This window comes from Rhinopithecus roxellana, chromosome 5 (genome assembly GCF_007565055.1).
Source record: "Rhinopithecus roxellana isolate Shanxi Qingling chromosome 5, ASM756505v1, whole genome shotgun sequence".
NCBI classification, from domain to species: Eukaryota; Metazoa; Chordata; class Mammalia; order Primates; family Cercopithecidae; genus Rhinopithecus; species Rhinopithecus roxellana.
In genome coordinates, this window is record NC_044553.1 from 109,539,235 (window position 1) to 109,558,987 (window position 19,753).

Consider the following 19,753-nt stretch of genomic DNA (forward strand, 5'->3'; position numbering starts at 1 on the left):
CAAGCAATTGCCATTCCCCACCCCACCACTAATCAACTTTCTGTCTATAAATTTGCCTATTCTGGACATTTAATATATAAATTAATATGTGTAATACATTTAAAATGTGTAACAGAATTACACATTTGGGGTTATTTTGCATATGTCTTCTTTGACTTAGCATAATGTTTTTATGGGTGATCTATGTTGTAATAGTATATAACAGTACTTTATTTTTATTGATAAATATTCCATTGTGTATATATGCTACATTTTATTTATACATTCATGAGTTGGACTTTTTTTTTTTTTTTTTTTTTTTTTACCATTTTTTAGCTATTATGGGTAATGCTTTTGTTATTGTCTTCATCCTTGAAGGATATTTTTGCAAGATACAAAGTTTTGGGTTCATAGTTTTTCCCTCTAATCACTTTAAATATTTTCTTCCACTATCTTTTGGTCTCCATGATTTCTGATAAGAAATCAGTTGCCGTTCATACTGCTGTTTCTCCATATGTAATGTGTCACTTTCTCTGACTGCTTTCAAGATTTTCTTTTTACATATTTTTTCCTCCTGCCATTTGACTATGATGTGTCCAAGTTTGCTTGGTGTTTTTTGAGCTTAAATCTGAAATTTTGGCTTTCCCTAAATTTGGAAAATTGGGGGGCATCTTTTCTTTAAATATTGTTTTTTTTCTGCTGTGTTTTCTTTTCTCCTTCTGGGTTCCCAATTACAAGTATGTCAATAATTTAACATTGTTTGACAAGCCACTGAGGATTCGTTAAAAAAAAAAAAAAAATTGGGGAAAGCACAGTGGCTCATGCCTATAATCCCAGTGGGGGACAGATCACGAGGTCAGGGGTAAAAGACCAGCCTGGCCAGCATGATGAAACCTCATCTCTACTAAAAATTCAAAAATTAGCCAGGTATGGTGGTACATGCCTGTAGTCCCAGCTACAGCTACTCAGGAGGCTGAGGCAGGAGAATCACTTGAACCCAGCAGGCGGAGGTTACAGTGAGCTGAGATCGCACCACTGCACTCCAGCCTGGGTGACAGTGAGACTCCTTCTCAAAAAAAAAAAAAAAAAAAAAAAAAAATCTGTTTTTCATAAAGATATTTTCAACAGAGCTTCAAGTACACCTATTCTTTCTTCTGTTTTCAATCCACTGTTAAGCCCACTCAGAAATTTTTTATTTCAGATGTTATGTTTTTGTTCTGGAATTTCTATTTAATTATTTTTCCATATTTCCTGTTTCTCTGCTGGGGTTTCTCATTTACTCACTGATAATAAGCAAATTTTCTTGAGAATAAATCCTTAAGATTTAAAATCATTATCTGCTAATTGCAATATTTGGCTCATCTCAAGGTCTGACTCCACTGATTTTCTTTACTTGAGTATGGATCACATTTTTCTATCTTCATATGTCTAGTCATTTTGAATTCTAACCCAGACCTTATGAGTGACATGTTGTAGATTCTAGACTGTTACATTCCTATCACTTGGCTTAATTGAAACTCTCTCTCTCCTACTGTTGCAACAATTGAAATATCTGTTCACTTTTCTTAGCCTTACCTGGGCTATCTAGAGTCCTCTATGCACACAAATTCAAGGCCACCCAGATACTTGGGCATATAAAGACATAAAGAACTCAGGCTCACACTCTGTGGCTCTCTTCAGGACATTCAATTTCCAGCTTTGGTGACTGCCTGCATATTTCTATCCCATTTTACCACTATGTGTTGAATTGATGAGGGCCTGTCCTCAGGCAAAAAGCCATAAAAATGGGAAACTCACCCAGTGACATTCCCTTCTTCTGTGTCAACTACTTTTGTTTCTTCCTGCTTTTAGTCATTCTCCAATGCCTTCAAATAGTGTTTATACTTGTACAGAGTTTATTATTATTTGTAAAAAGGAGATATATGAGTATTTGATTATGAGCTACTCCTGCTGTACCCAAAGCAAGTTGTTTTAATCAGAACTTATATTGATAATGCTCAAGCATGAAAGTATCTTACAGAATTTAAAAATCTATGTGCTTTCACTAAGACTGAAGTAGAAGAATGGTATATTAGCCACAAGAATCATATTTCTGAAAGTCAGGGCCTAGAAGACACTTAAACTAAGCAACACAACAATATATTTGTAATACACTTTGTCTTAGTCTATTTGCATTGCTGTAAAGGAATATCTGAGGCTGAGTAATTTATGAAGAAAAGAGAGGCTGGGCATGGTGGCTCATGCCTGTAATCCCAGAACTTTGGGAGGCCAAGGGAGGAGGATTGCTTGAGCCCAGTCTGGACAACATAGGAAGTTCAAGTCCAGTCTGGACAACATAGGAAGACTCTACTCTCTACTCTACTCTCTACTATAAATTTAAAAATTAGAGGGCATGGTGGCACGTGCCTCTAGTAGTTCCAGCTACTCCAGAGGCTGAGGTGGGAGGATTGCTTGAACCAGAGGTGCAGAGGCTGCAGTGAGCCATGACTGCACTACTGCACTGCAGTCTGGGAGTCGTCTCACTCCAGAGTGAGACCCTGTCTCAAAAAGAAAGAGAGAGAGAGAGAGAGAGCGAGAGAGAGAGAAAAGAAAGAAAAACAAAAGAAAGAAAAGCAGTTTATCTTGGCTCATGCTTCTGCAGGCTATACAGGAAGCATGGTTCCAGCATCTGCTTCTGGTGAGCCCTCAGGAAGCATACAATCATGGCAGAAGGTGAGGGGGAGCCAGTGTATCACCTGGTGAGAGAGGGAACAAGAGAGAAAAGGGGAAGACTACAGACTCTTTTAAACAGTCAGATCTCACATGAGCTAATAGAGCAAGAACTCACTCATTACCATGAGGAAGGGCACCAAGCCATTCATGAGGGGTCTACCCTCATGATACAAACACTTCCCACCAGGCCCCACCTGAAACACTGGGGATCACACTTCAACATGAGATTTGGAGAGGATACATATCCAAACTATATCACACCTCAACTATATTTAGACTGTATATTAAGTACAAGTGGGAAAGTGATGTGATGTCTAATACTTAGAGCTGAAGGAAATAAGATTATATAATGCAAATTAAATTATAAAGTCAATGAATCAGAGCAGAAGGAAGCAAAGTTCCTTTAAATAATAGAGACTAGCTGAATATGCATTAACATATCTAAAGAAGGAGCTGTCAGTCTGAGGAGTTGGTCGGCAAGGGACACTTACAGAAAGGAAAGGCACAGAGGCAAACATCAGCAGTGCCTATCTAAGCACTGTTAAGTAGACAGTGAATTGTAGCCAGAAGACCTCATGCATCACAGTTCTAAGTCACATTATCTCTCTTGTGGAAATAAATGCGTCCGACTAATTACAGATACGCTGTCAAATTATATAATTCTTGTTGTTTTCTTGTTTTCTCTATACCCATTAAAATATTCTGATTACAAACTGGGCTTCCTACACATGTCAGTCTACAGAGAAAAAGAATGCCTGACTCACATCAACTCAATTCTGTGTCAGTTATATATCATCATACATTAACAAATTGAAGTACCAGCCTGGGCAACATAACGAGGCCACATCTCAATAAATAAATAAAAATGCTTACTTTAGACACTAGCTCTGTAAGCCTAATCAACATGTATCTGCTGTGAGAGATGAGATCCCTCACAATGTACTTCATTAAACTCTTAACAGTCCACACTGAGGGGAGACCTCAGACTGTGATGATACCATGGTCACACAGTAATCCATGGGGCTATTTATTCCCTAGATATACTAACTTCATTGAGTAGTACAAATCTTTTAACTACAAGAGTTTGAAGCTCAATTATTCACATTATTAAACAAATGAGCCTTGTTTTTTAATAGAGCATATGTGTTTAGTTACAGAAGACAGTGAAATAAAGAGATACAAAAGAACACACTTTTGAAAGGTCAAGAAACTAGATAATAGTTCCTGACATAAAATCTCTTAGAGTAGCAAAGAAGAGATTCGGTTACAAAACTGGAAAAAGTGCCAAATTCCTATTTATAACCATTTATTTGTATAGCAACTAGTGACTTGCTTCGATCATTCGTCTACTAATGATAGGACTAGATCTCAATATTATATTTATTATTACTACATAGTCTTGGTAGGAATCAGATGAAATGGCTGTTTCAGAATATGAAAATAAAATTGATTGTAGATCAAACCTTGAATGTTTTCAGTGAAATGTATTATAGGAACATCATAAAGATCTATAAATATCAGTATTACACATGGCTACTTGATGGCCAGAATTAGCTCTGTATTTGGAATTTTCTTCTAACACATATTGGTTGAGAAACATTGTAAGAAGGATGAGGTAGGTGTCAATGGGAGAAAAATTATTTTAATAGTATTTTTAAGGCTTTTCATTATCTTCTCCCCATCTGAGACTTTTCACACTCTAATACTTAGTAGACTAAGAGAAGTTGGAGATTTCCAGAGATCTGGTATGTTATAAATTTAATGAGAGAAAAAAATATGTAAACTAAATAAGGGCAAAAATCATTTCAGTAACATTTCTGTACAAAACTACAAATAACTTTTTATGAGATAATTCATCTCCTAATTTTCTGTAATATGAGAAAAAAATTTTTGGTACTAATTCAACTCCATTAATATTTAAAAATCTGTATTGCAAAGATACATATTGCAAAGATATTCTTCATAGAATTTCATCTCATCTTCTCACCCTTCTTTGCTTGGTATTAAATACCCCCTTTGTTTTAGTGACTTAGATTTCCAAATCCTTTCCCATCTTGGTTTTTCTCAAAAATTCACTCGAGAAACATTTTTGAGTAATTTATTAAATTCTACGATATATACTAGATGTAGAAGATTCAAAGGCAAGAGAATTATTCAGTCTCAAGGGGCTTAGATTCTATTAGAGAACAACAGACACATAAACACTAAGTACAGTAGAGATATATATAAGATAGAAATATGTCTGGGTACAGTGCGGGCATATAATAGTCAACAAAGTTAATACTACCTGCCTTTAAATGCAAACGTACAAATACTGGTGACTTCATACAATGACAGTTTAATCCTTGCTCACATTACAGTCTAATGCCCAATGCCACTCAGGCAGCCCTTCTCCATCTCTTGGCCCTGATACCTGGAGAACATGGCCTCCAAGGTCACTAAGGCAGGAAAAGTGAGAGGTGGAGTTTTGCAGGAGTTGATTTTTCAGGGCCAGGCTTGTGACTGGCTTGCATCCCTTTTGTCCATACTCTACCATCCAGAACCCAATCACATAGAACCAGTCTAACTGTAAGTGAGGCTGGCAAATGCAGAGGACCACATAGTTATTGGACACTAACAGCCTCTGCCACAGGGCTGAATGGCTAATTCTACCCAGAAAAGCTTCATAAAGGATACAAAGCTTGACTTGGGTTTCACATCACTCTGCTTTATCAAATTTTATCCTACATAATGAGAAACCCAAGAGAATTAACAGAAAAATTATTATAATGATAACAGAAGTCAACAAAGTAGTGGGGCATTCATTCACTCAATAGACAATTACTGAAAACTGACTCTATGCCTGTTCTAGATGCATGGAAAATCTCAGTGAACAAAAAATAAAAATTTCTTTCCCTGTGGGACTTATATTCTAGATTGGGGAGATAGAATGTAAAGTGAATTATATAGTATGTTGGTAGATGGTAAGAAAGGAAGAGAGGAGAAGAATGGGTTTTACTTTTTAAAAAGTGGTCTAGAAGGCATCATTGAAAGATTGATAGTGAAGACTAAAAGGATGAAGGGGAGTTAGCCATGAGGATATTGGGGGAGAAAGCATTCAACACAGGACAGAAAGGCCAGGCCAGCACCTTAAGTTTGGGACTTTCCTGGCATCAGGGAACAGCAAAGAGGCTAATTTGGCTGCAGTAGATTGAGCATTTGGATGGTTGCAGGATATGAGGTGAGAACAATAATAGGGGCCATATCATTAAGGTTTTATAGCCACTGCCTTTTATCTGAGTGAGACAGAGAGTCACTGAAGGGTTTTCAGCATAGAAATAACTTATTTATTAAATTTATATATGGAAACAGATTTACCCCAGTAACAAAAAATGATATATATGGGAAAAAATTCGGAAATGTGCAAAAAATATATAATGTTAAAAACACTCTTGAAGTACAGAAAAGGATTTGAACTAATGGGAAGACATATCAATCCTGGGTAAGAAGATTCAGCATCATAAATAAATAAACTTTCCTAAAGGGAATTTATCAACTTAATTTTAAAAATTCATATTCTTCTGGACTGATTCTAAAGTTCATATGGAAAAATGAAAAAGCAAGGACAGCCAAGGTGCAAGGGGAGGGATGCAAAAACTAGACTTACCATATATTAAACTCACTGTAAACATTCAACAATTAGAAGAGATTGCTACTGGCATAAGAATAAATGGACACACCAAAGGAAAAAGGAGTCCAGTAAGAATTAATACACATAGAGTTTCATATATAACAAAGTTGGCATCTCAAATCAGTAGGGGAATTCATTCATTCATTTAATAAATATTTATTGAGTACTTACTATGTTTCAGGTACTGTTCTAGCAGTAAACATATAGATAAAAACTTCTGCCCTCACAGGGCTGACATTGTAATAGGAATTATGATATATAAACTGATAACGTAGGGAAAACTGGGTAGGTGCTGTGCATCCCCTCTAAAAAATTCATGGTGAAACATAATCTCCACTGTGCTGGCATAAGGAGTTGGGGCTTTCTTCACCATCATGAATGGACTAGTTCCTTATAAAAAGGCTAAAGGAAACTAGCTTAGGCCTTTTTATGCTCTTCTACTCTTCTGCCATGTGAGGACACAGTGTTTGGCCCTTTTCGCTCTTCTGCCCTCTGCCATGTGAGGACACAGCATTTGCCCCTTCTGCTATGTGAGCTTGCAACAAAAAGGCCCTCACCAGACACCAAAAGCTGGTGCCTTCATCTTTGACTTACTAGCCTTCAAAACTGTGAGAAATAAATTTCTACTGTCTATAAATTATCCAGTCTCAAGTATTGTTACAGCAGCAGAAACAGACTAAGACAGTAGCCATATTAAAAAAAATAAATCTGGATCTATATCTTAAACCATATACATAATCCAAATAGAGACTGGGCATAGTGGCTTATGCCTATAATCCCAGGACTTTGGGAGGCCGAGATGGGAGGATCATTTGAGACCAGAAGCTCAAGACCAGTATGGGTAACATAGTAAGACCTTGTCTCTACTAAAAATAAATAAAATTAGCTGGGCACAGTGGCACACATTTGTAGTCCCAGCTACTCAGGAGGCCAGTCTGGAGTGCAATGGCATGATCTTGGCTCACTGCAACCTCTGCCTCCCGGATTCAAAAGATTCTCCCACCTAAGTCTCCCAAGTAGCTGGGATTACAGGCACCTGCCACCACGCCTGTCTAATTTTTGTGTTTTCAGTAGAAATGGGGTTTCACCATGTTGGCCAGGTTGGTCTGGAACTCCTGACCTCAGGTGATCCACCCACCTCGGCCTCCTAAAGTGTTGGGATTACAGGCATGAGCCACCGCACCTGGCCAGAAAGTCTTTTAAAAGTATGACTCAAACTAGAAGAGCTTTTAAAAAAAATTGATAGATTTGACTGCAGTAAAACCAAAAAACAACTGCATGGAAAACTAAACACCGTAAGCTAGGTAAAAGGAAAAATAAGCTATAAATAATTATCTATAATTAATATTATAGACAAAAGGTTAATCTTCCTAATATAAAAACAATATGCAAACAAATACATTATCAAAAAGATTTTAATTAATATTTAAACAACTGAACTACGCCCAGTTTTCCTCATCACTAGGAAAATAAAAATTAACACTGAGATACTATGTTTTCATCTATCAGATTTGAAAAACTCCAGAAGTTTGACAAATCTGTTGCAAGGTTATAGAAAAACAGGTACCCAAATATATTGGTGAGAATTCAAAATAGCACAATCCCTATGGACAGCAATTTGGCAACATATATTCAAGTTACAAATGCATTTATCTTTAACCCAGGAATCTCACTTCCAGGACTTTATTTTACTGATATATAATTATATAATTTCATACATGTGCAGATTTATGTGCAATGTAAAAAATGAGCTGGGCACAGTGGTACACATCATGTGTACTGCTACATTTTGTGTGCAACATTCATCAATAGAGGCTTGGTTAAATACATGATGGTATATTCACACAAACAGAATACCTTCTAGTTGTAAAAAAGAATTGGGAAGCCATATATTAAAATGAGTAGATATCCAGGATATATTGTTAAGAAAAAAGAACTACAGGATAGTACATATAGCAACACTTCCCGACAGAAATCAAGTGTCTAGTTTTAAATTTTTCTTAATTATTTTTATCTTTTTTAGAGACAGGGTTTTGCTCTATTGCCCAGGCTGGTGTACAGTGGCATGATCATGTTCACTGCAGCACTGAACTCCTGGGCTCAAGCGATCCTCCCACCTTAGCCTCCTGAGTGTGTGCTGATAGGGACTGTCGGCACACACCACCACACCTGGTATTTTTGTTTTGTTTTGTTTGGTAAAGATGAGGTCCCACTATGTTGTCCAGGCTGGTCTCAAACTCCTGGCCTCAAGCATTCCTCCTGCCTTGGCCTCCCAAAATGCTGGGACTACAGGTATGAGCCACCATGCCTGGCCCCAATTTTTGCAGCCACATTAAAAAAAACCAAAAAGGGTGAAATTATTTTTAGTAATATGTTTTTACTTCAATATATCCAAAATATTATCATTTCAACATGTAATCAATATAAAAGTTACTGAGATAGTTCACACTTTTTTTCATATTAAGTTTTCAAAATTTAAGGATTATTTGATGCTCATTGCACATCTCCATTCAGTGCTCAGTCACACTAGCCACATTTCAAGTGCTCAGTAGCCACACATGGCTCCTGGCTACTATATGGAACCACACAAGTATACAATGTTTGTTCTTTGCTTCATTTGACAAATACTTATTGAATGACTTATATATTAAGAACTATTCTACTAAGAATGGGAGGTTAAAATATGCATTTGTATTTCCTCGAATTTGCAAAAAGAAGCACTGGAAGTTTAGATAAGGGCTTACTGCTTTCTTATAGTACACAGGGAGGAAAAATGTTAAGAGACAGAAATGAGAGAAATATACAACAATATATCTTTTGGTTTTGATCTTTGAAAAATGTGAACATATTATCCATTTAAAACTTGCCATAGGAGGGGCCTATAACAAACATATAACAAGTATCCTCCTCCCAGCTAGATTTTTGTCAGATTTTGAACCTGTATGGAACAAAGGGCTACAAAGCTTAGCTCAAAAGCTCCAAAGTGCCTAACTTGAAAGTGGAGAAAACAAAGACTTAGGTCGGGCCAGAAAGGATAAATGAAATCTCCCAGATGAAAAAACGAGCAAAGAACAGACAAAATAAACAGAAAACAAGAAGAGAATAAAGTTAAACCCAGCTATTTCTAAAACTGTGTGAAATGCAAGTGGGCTGATCACTAAACATATGTGACAGCACAACAATAGTACAAAGGGAAAAAAGTGATTAAGGATTTAAACTGTTAGAAGATACTTGCATTTGTTCAGGAAGAATGAAAGTACTAATTGAGGGTAGACTATAATAAATTAAGAATGTATATTGTAATATCTAGGATAATTACTCGAAGAGTAATGTGTATAACAAGAGATAATGAAGAAAATAAAGTGGGAACTTAAAAAATGATTAGCCAATAAAAGGGCAGAAAAGAAGGAATACTAGAGGAAAATGCTGGTCAACAAGCAAATGGGACAATGAGAAAACAGCAGCAAGATGGTAGACTTAAACCTAGCCATATCAGTAAGTTCATTAAATGTGGATGGACTACATTGACTAAATCATACAATTAAGAGATAGAGACAATCAGATTGAATTTTTTAAAGACCTGTCTATATGTTTGTTAAATACATACTTTAAATATAAAGATACAGATAGGTTAAAAAAGGATAGAAAGAGATATACTGTGTAAAACAGCAACAAATAGAAAGCTATCCTAATAGCAGAGAGGTAGACATTACAGCAAGAAGTAATACTAAAGATAAAGCAGAACATTGTGTAATGATAAAAGGGTCAATTAAACAAGAGCACATCAGAAGTCTAAACTTATATACATGTAATAATTAACAGAGCTTCAAAAAATATAAAGCAAAACTGGGGAAAGGAGAAGCAGGCAATCTACCATCATACTTGAAGATGTTAACATACATATCTCAGTAAGTGAGAGAATAATCAGGCAAAATATCAGTCTGGAAAGACAGTGTTTGGATAACATTATTTACCAATGTGACTTAATTGAAATTTATAGAATGCTACACCAATGAATTGCTCCTTTTCAAATATGCCTAGGACATCAACCAAAATAGATTCCATGAAGGGTCATAAAGTAAGTCTCAATAAATTTCAAAGGAACAAAATTGTAAAGAGTATATTCTCTGACTAAAATGGAATTAAACTTGAAACCAATAATAAAATATAACCAGAAAATCCACAAATGCTGAAAATTGAACAATACACTTTCATAGAATTAACAGATCAAAAAAACTTTCAAAGGATATTAGTAAACATTTGAATTAAACAAAATGAAAATATGACACATCAAAAATTGTGAGCTGCTATTAAATTAATTCTCAGAGGAAAATTTATAATTTTAAAACATTATGTTAAAATAGATGAACATAAGATAATGACAACTGTTGAGTCGTCTAACAGAAAGAAAAAAGATTAAAGAAAAGTGAACAGAGCCTAAGGGTCCCATGGGACAACATCAAATGGACCAAGATACCTATTGTCAGAATTCCAAAAAGAGAAAAAAGAAAGGGAAAGAAAGAATATTTAAAGAAATAATTGTTTAAAACTTCCCAAATTTGATGAAAGACAATATAAATATCCAAAAAGGTTAATGAAATCCAAGTAAGATGAACTCAGAGAGACCCATAATGAGACACGCTACAATCAAACTTTTAAAAGCCAAAGAGAGAATCCTGAAAGCAGCAAGAAAAGTGACTCCTCACATAGAAGGCATCCTCATCGAGATTATCAACAGACTTCCCTGATCAAAACTATGCAAGCCAGAAGATAGTAGGCTGATAAATTCAAATGGCTAAATAAACAAACAAAAACAACTGGAACCAAGAATCCTATATCCAACAAGCAATCCTTCAAAACTAAGAGTTTTTAAGGCATTCTGAGATAAAAGCTGACAAAATTCATTATCACTTGACCTGTTCTGCAAGAAAAACTCAGGGAGTCCTAGATGGTGAAATTAAGATATCCATAAAGATAAATACATGAACAATTTTAAAAGCTAGTATTATCATAAAAAGTTTGTAACCCCATTTTTATCTTCTACATAATTTAAGAGATTAATGTATTGAGTTGAATCTTAGTTTACATTTTGTAGCCACAATATACAAAAATATAATTTTGTGACAGTAAATGAAAGAAGTGAGGACAGAGCTATAAAGAAGCAGTTCTTATATGTGATTTAAGTTAAGCTGGTATAAATTCAAATTAGTGTTATAACTTTAAAAAGTTAAATTTAATCCCCATGGTAAACACAAAGAAAATAGTTATAGAATATACACAAAAGGAAATGAAAAAGAAATTTAAACATTTTACTAGAGGCTGGGTGCAGTGGCTCACACCTGTAATCCCAGCACTTTGGGGTGCTGAGGCAGGCAAATCACCTGAGGTCAGGAGTTTGAGAACAGCCTGACCAACATGGAGAAATACTGTCTCTACTAAAAATACAAAATTAGCCAGGCATGGTGGCCATGCCTGTAATCCCAGCTACTCGGGAGGCTGAGGCAGGAGAATCATCGCTTGAATCCGGGAGGCAGAGGTTGCGGTGAGCCAAGATAGCGTCATTGCACTCCAGCCTGGGCAACAAGACCAAAACTCCGTCTCAAGAAAAAAAAAGAAAAGAAAAGAAAAAAAAGTTTTACTGCGAATAAATCAATTAAACACAAAAGACAGTAATACAGAAAATGAGAAACAAAAAAGTGATAAGGCATATAGAAAATAAATCACAAAATTACAAAAGCCCCTTCTTATCAGTAATTACTTTAAATGTAAATAGATTAAATTATCAATGAAAGACAGAGATTAGAAAAATGGACGAAAACACATGATGCAACTATATGCTGACTAGAAGCATTTTAGATCTTAAGGCACAAATACAGTTGACCTTTGAATGACATAGGGGTTGGGGCATCAACCCCCATGCAGTCAAAAATCCACATATAAATCCACATATCCCTCAAAACTTAACTACTAATAGCCTTCTGTTGACTGGAAGCCTTACTAATAACATAAACAGTTGATTAACGCATATTTTATATGTTATATGTATTACATACTATAGTCTTACAATAAAGCAAGCTAGAGAAAAGAAAATGTTATTAAGAAACTCGTAACGGGGCTGGATGAAGTGGCTCATGCCTGTAATCCCAGCACCTTGGGAAGCTGAGGTGGGAGGATCACTTAAGGCCGGGAGTTTGATGCTAGGAGTTTGAGAACAGCCTAGTCAACAGAGCAAAACCCCATCCTCTACAAAAAATAAATTGCCAAGTGCAGTGACGTGTGCCTGTAGTCCCTGCTTCTTGGGAGGCTGAGGCAGGAAGGTCACTTGAGCTCAGGAGTTTGAGGTTGCTGTGAACTATGATCAAGCCACTGCACTTTGGCCTGGGCAACAGAGCAAGACCCTGTCTCTTAAAAAAAAAAAAAAAAAAAAAAAAAAAAAAAAGGGCTAGTCGCAGTGGTTCACACCTGTAATCTCAGCACTTTGGGAAGCCAAGGTGGGTGGATCACTTGAGGTCAGGAGTTTGAGACTAGCCTGGCTAAAAGGTGAAACCCCGCCTCTACTAAAAACACAAAATTTAGCTGGGTGTGGTGGCACACACCTATAATCTCAGTTACTCAGGAGGCTGAGAGGCAGGAGAATCGCTTGAACCTGGGAGGCGGAGGTTACATCGCACTACTGCACTCCAGCCAGTGAGACTCCATCTCAAAACAAAAACAAAAACAAAAACAAAACATGAAAGAAAAGAAAATTGTAAGGAAGAGAAAATATACCTCTTACTATTCATTAAGTGGAAGTAGATCATCATAAAGGTCTTCATCCTTTTCATTTTCATTTTCATGTGGAGTAGACTGAGGAGGAGGAGAAAGAGGAGGGGTTGGCAGGCAACATAACACAAAGTATATCTAATGTAAATAGTGAATGGTTCTAGTTAGAACGCAGACCAAGGAAGAAATGGCCACAAAGGTAGTTTGAGGGCCAAATGGTAGAAGGCTGAAAGAGCTAGGCTAAAAAGTGAGTTATTACTTCATGAGTGGTAGATGGGTAGGTGTGAGGGCTGTCACTGAAGGGTTTTTTTGTTTTAGCTGGACAGATGATGATAATTAGGCTCTGGGAAAATTGGTTAGGAACTATTTCTATAGACAAAGCAAGGAGTTAAGAAACTCTGAGCTAGTATAATAATAGTAAGAACAGAAAGGACTAGAGAGATGAGAGATATAGCAAAGGTAGAAATATGATTTGACAACTGGACAAGAGGGCAATGACAGAGTCAAATATAAGTCTGGGGTTTCTCAGTGACAAGATGGTTGAGATGTCATAATAGAAACAGGAAATGCAGAGAACAGTATGAAGTGGGATGGAAAATGAGTTTATCACTCTTAGCTATTGCTATTACAGCCTATAGGGCTACATTAGAAATGTGCTCCTAAGATAATTGGAAAGCAGTTATTTTTATAAAATATGAATTAAAATATATCTGCCATTCAATGTCACTGAACCTTCAGTCACTATATTTTTTTCCTTTTGTCTCAGCTGTCCTTTTGTTCCCTACCCCGCTCTCCTACTTCACTTCCTTCCAGGGTGTTTAGCAACTCCAGAATACACCATTCACGTTACAAAGAGGGTGCCAAGACACAGAATCTCCTGCTGTTGTGCAATGTGGTGACCTTGCTTCATTCTCTATCCATCATGAACCCATGTGGCATGGTTTCAACTACTCCCTAATTACTATTCTTACATTCTGATATTAGGAAGAAACTATATACATTTTTACACCCGCTGTGGGTTGCCAGCAAACTTGTTCATTCTCTATCATGGTAACTTTTTGAAAATACACTAAAAATGTATCTATCCAAGGTACAAAAGCAGGATGACAACCTAGGTTTCTTTCCATTTTAACGAATCTCCAAATTCCAGCATTCTTAGTTCTGTCAACTTATTCAGTGAGGTATAACAGATAGCTAGTATACAGATAGACATTAAGTGCATAGCTTGATGGACCAAGCACTCTGCCCACAATGCCATTAAATCAGATATAAATATAAAAGCATAGGAAAATACCCTATAGGTTACAGAAGAAATCATAATGAAAAAATGTTTAAACCTAAAACTGAACAACAAACTATAAAATTTTTAGGGTAAAACAGAAATGTATTTGAAAATTTTTAACATTAAATACTGCCTATTAGAAAATAAGGCTAAAGGTCATTGAGCCAAAGAACAAAGTTAAGGAATCATGCTACCTGATTTTGCTCATTATAAAGCTACGTTTATCAAGACTTGTATTGGTGAAAAGACAGGACACATAGATCAACAGAAAAGAATAGTCCAGAAATAGACCTGCACATAAATGATCAAGTGATTTTTGACAAAGGGGCAAAGACAATCCAATGGAGAAAGAATGATCTTTATATCCATGTAGCCATCATCAAGATCAAGACACAAAATACTAGTATTTAAAAATTATTAAATGCACTTCTTCTTTTTTTTTTTTTTTGAGACAGAGTCTCGCTCTGTCGCCCAGCCTGGAGTGTAGTGGTGCGATCTTGGCTCACTGCAAGCTCTGCCTCCTGGGTTCACGCCATTCTCCTGCCTCAGCCTCCTGAGTAGCTGGGACTACAGGCGTGTGCCACTATGCCTGGCTAATTTTTTGTACTTTTAATAGAGATGGGGTTTCACCGTGTTAGACAGGATGGTCTCGATCTCTTGACCCTGTGATCCACCTGCCTCGGCCTCCCAAAGTGCTGGGGTTACAGGTGTGAGCCACCATGCCTGATCTAAATGCACTTCTTCTGATAAGCATTCTTGTTTTATTTTATACATGCTACATGCCATATCACCTTAGAAAGAATCCAGAATGAACATATTATAAAGTTAAGTGAAACTTGGGAGTTGTATTCAAAGGCGACATCTTTCTTCTTCCCAGCTATATGACCTTTGGCATGTCACTTAATTTCTCATTTTCTCCTTTTTTTTTTTTTTTTTTTTTTTGCATTATTTTCTAAGGTCTCCCCTGCCTCCTTTCTCTAAGATGTTTGTGAGAATTAAGTGTTGAGCAGAGTCAGCAACAAAATTTGAGGGAGGACTATCTTTGGAAATGTTCTATATCTAGATGTGATAGTGGTGGTGATTTCACAGGTACAAACATTTGTCAAAATTAATCCATTGCGCACTGTAAATGAATGCAGTTCATTATACATAAATTATATCTCAGAAAACAGATTAAAAAACCAAAAGAGTATACTCCTGAGGCACATCATGAGTGTTAAGTAATTGTTAATTTGTTCCTCCATTCTCTTCCCTTTACATATTCACTAGAGAAGAAAAATATCGGGGCACTATTCCCCATGTGAAAAGCCCTAAAATCTTCTTGAGATAGTTGTGAGGTTATTTCTTTTTGTCTCCTGTCCTCCATACTACATCCCAGTATCTTCAGCTTTTCCTATGAATTTTACTTTTCTGTCCTTTTATGTACAGTAAGATCTTAAATCTAGATTCTATACTTCTCAGTTTGGTTAAAGAACAAAAAACAGTAATTCACATGTGTTACAAAATATCTTTAGATCTTAAGTGTAAGCTCCACAGTATACGGCAGTATTATGATGTTAACTCATATACTAAAAAGAGGTTTATTATATACACTTAAATCCTATTCAACCAATTCATAGGAATCAGCCTACAGAAGTACTATTTTGAAGTTTTTTATAGGTCACTGGCTGTATCTGTACTCCCACAGTGAATTATATTATTTTAAAACAATAGTGGCTAAGATACCATTCTTTTTTATTTGCTACCACTATTAGAAAAACAATGCTTCTTCTGTTTTTTAACATATAAAGTGTAAGTTTTGGTGCCAACTCTGTTATCGTGTGCTTATGTATTAAAAACTCAAAATAAAATATCTCATATTAGGTTTTTTTGATTAGCAAATTCCCTAGCTATTTTGCCAGGAATATTAAGCATAGACTGCCTTTCTTAAATTGCTAAAATCAAAGAGTTCACTAAAAGGGATTATTTTTTAAAAATATGTCTAGGCTAGGAACTACCATTACCAATTTTCAAAATAAACACCTTGATTAGTGAGATTTTTATTGTGCTATTTGTTTTTGTTTTGTTTTAAAAGGATAATTTTCCCTACATAAATATGAAGAATATGGCTCATACCTTTTCATCTTACACTTTTTGTTTACTTTTTATCACTTCTCAAAGAAGTTAGTACACAATAAAAAAATAAAGTTAACATCTTCCCCTAGTCCATTTAACTCACCTACAAAATGGGCTGGGAATAGTAGGTATCATATAACAAAGCCCCCCATTCAGGCAAAATGACTTGTGACTGGGACCACAGGGCTCTTCGTGATCTAAAACACATACATATATAAAATAGAGAAAAGCAAATTAAAGTTTTCCTAATGCAACAAGGAATAGGAATAACTATCTTAAACTGAAGTCGCAATTCTGAAAATCAGAATGAATAATTTTTTTTTCTCAAAACGAAAGACTTAATTCTATTCCTTACTTGACAGACTGGGACTTCTATGTCTTTGAGAGAAAAATTATGTCCTAAAGATATGGCCATTAACTAAATGGGTTTAGACACTAAATAACAGAAATAAGGAATACCTATATTAGTTAGATTAAAAGGAGGTGATTAGGATCTTAGAACAAACAGGGCCTTTCTCACTTACTACAGAGATTTGGCAGTATTACCTAGAGTTTCCCTGTCCCAAGAATTTATTTAGATTCTTGTTTTTCCTATTAGGTCTCAAATACATTAATATCAGAAATTACGTCTGGTAAAGGATTTAGATAATTAACTTTTTATTTCCAAAGTTAACTTTAAATGTTCCTATATGACAATCTAAATGTCAGAAACCAAAAATAATCTTATAAGGTGTTGATTTGCAAGGTGATTTTAGGTAATAGCTACTAACTATAAAGACATATCTAAAGTTACAAAGAAAAATTAAAAAGCTAAGTCACAGCTTGATATACAGCCAAATCTTTTAGAATATTAAGAAGATAAACCTCTACTTCTCTCTTGCTTCTTGTCTCTCTTTCCTCTTTCTTTAGCCTCATCTTCTTTCTTTATCTTTGACCTTTCCTTTATCTGTCTTTATCCCTCTGCCTTCCCTTTCTCCCTTGGTACCTCTCCTTCCTTCCAGCCTCACCCCCAAGACCTTTTATAAAAAATCCCTGGCCACCAAAGCCATTGTATAGAAAAAATTAGAATAACAGAAGGATTCATTGAGTCATTATACTAGTAATTTATGAAGAGAAAATTGGTGAATATTTTATCTTTCAGCCTTAAAGGGGAAATTATATTGCTTTAAAATTGTACATTGTTAGTTCTTGTTTCTGTCTAGGAAATGACCCAGAATCATCTAACAGGAATAAGAAAATGGCATTACTCCCATTGGGACTCCAATTTGACATCAAAATTAGTATATTAATTTAAAAAATTATCTAGCATTTATGTGCCACTAAGATATCAATGCTTGCTAAGATATAATTGGTATGAGTCAGATATCTCCACAATCAGATTTTCAAATTTTAAAACTTTTGTTTTACTTTAGAATTGAGAAAATCCTGTTTCAGCATCACATTATAGCCCAAAGAGTATAAAAATGAAAAGAGGAAATCAGAACTACGGAGAACTGGTGAAAAAGAAAGTAAAATCAACCAAAATTAATTCTTTGAGATTTTTTTTTTTTTTACACAATGCCATGCTTCTTCCTAATCAAACAACTTTCAACAAGATTATAAAATTTTTCAGGAATAATTTGGCTAAAAAATAAAACTAACACTACATCAGAATCAAAGGAGTCATCATATATGGTTTTCCACTGAGGGTGGAAAGTGACTTTATCACAGCTAAAATTAGTGTCCTTGTTTTAATCGGATTATAGTCAAACATATCTCAACACTTGGCATTTATTTTATCAATAAAGAAAACTCATCTAACCTGAATCACTATTTCTGAATCTACTTTTATTCTGACTTCTATTTCCTTTACTATTTGAGCTGATTTCAGATATAGAACAAGCTAGAATGTATCAGGTTATAAAACCAATAAAACATATATGTCTAAAATAAAATAGTTTTATGTCATAAAGGAAGGTCTCTCAAAACCAAATATTGCATATTTGAAATATTAATTTCATATTCACATCTCTTCCAATGATGTCGGGAGGGAATAATACAGCCTTGTGTTAATATACATTTTTGATCGTTGTTCTATTGCTATGGAAACATATTGACAAAAACATATAAATGTATAAGAAATTACCTGTTGGCATCTTAATTTGTAAATAGTTTCATTCTTGGTCAAGAGATTAGGGTTGAAAAACAGTACCTAGAACAGTTTAAAAAATAATAATTTAAGGAAAATGGTCTTCTTTTAAGGGCATTATAAAATGTCAAATATTCTAACAGCAATATTATTAAATGTTGAAAATAATAAAGACATTTATATACTAGGGACAAATTTTAGTTACGGCATTTTTAGATACCTATTACATTTCAATAAAAAATATGAACAAAACTAAAAGATCAATAACATACTTAATATAAATCATTGCCTAAATAATGTAATTTAATCTTAAATATCTCTCTCCAGAAAAGTCTAATAAGGCTATTTTTAGTAAACATTATTAACATAGTAGAGTACTACATGGAATTTTACATGAATGATATGAGACAGTAAGTAAAACTGAATGAACTGAATTGACTTTCTGCTTTTTCATAAAGCTTATTTACAATCTGACTCTTAAGTAGAATCAATAACTTCCACTTTTTCAATTTATTGAAAATAGCCAAAATGTACTATAGAAAAATCTTCAATTGCATTTCAAGTTTTTGCACTTCTATAGAACCTTTAAAACTTCTATAAAAGCACTTTTAAGTTTACCATAGATTGCACATTACATTTATCAATCCATGCGAACTTTTCTTCTAAAAAATGTCCAGGGCTGATAGGTGCAGCAAACCACCATGGCACACATGTAATAAACACACTATGTAACAAATCTGAACGTCCTGCACATGTATCCCGGAACTTAAAATTAAATTAAAAAAAAAAAAGAAAATGTTAACCACAGAAACACAAAAAATGTCTGGCATCTGGCAAAGCAATGTAGCTAATAAGACACTCTTACATATGAAGTTTCCTGCTATAACAGAAACAAAAGAATTCAAACATGTATCTGAAGAGGTGAAGCATTTATACTTACATTATGATTACAAGCTCCCAATTCTGTTCTATAAAGAACACTTCTGACCTAAACAGAAAGACTCTTAACAGAAATCTCAATCTACTAACACAGTTGTAATATCAAGGTCTTCTCTCAAAGCCAACAGCTCTTTCTTAGACAAGCAGAGAGGCAGAGTGAGCGAGC

The 19,753-nt window shown here is 35.1% G+C and overlaps 1 protein-coding gene across 5 annotated transcripts in view; it reads right to left on the reverse strand.

Moving 5' to 3' along the window:
- NRG4 (neuregulin 4) overlaps positions 1–19,753 on the reverse strand; it is a 116,098-nt gene that overhangs the window by 58,804 nt on the left and 37,541 nt on the right. For 4 of the 5 annotated variants that reach the window (XM_030930042.1, XM_030930041.1, XM_030930044.1 and 1 more), the window contains 2 exons: positions 18,646–18,711; positions 16,624–16,717 (listed from right to left, as the gene is read on the reverse strand). In XM_030930042.1, coding sequence (XP_030785902.1) covers positions 16,624–16,717; positions 18,646–18,655 — 104 coding nt within the window. In that variant the 5' untranslated portion in view covers positions 18,656–18,711. Of the gene's footprint in view, positions 1–16,623; positions 16,718–18,645; positions 18,712–19,588; positions 19,636–19,753 lie in introns of those variants that run through there. The other variant, XM_030930046.1, reaches the window with a different exon arrangement.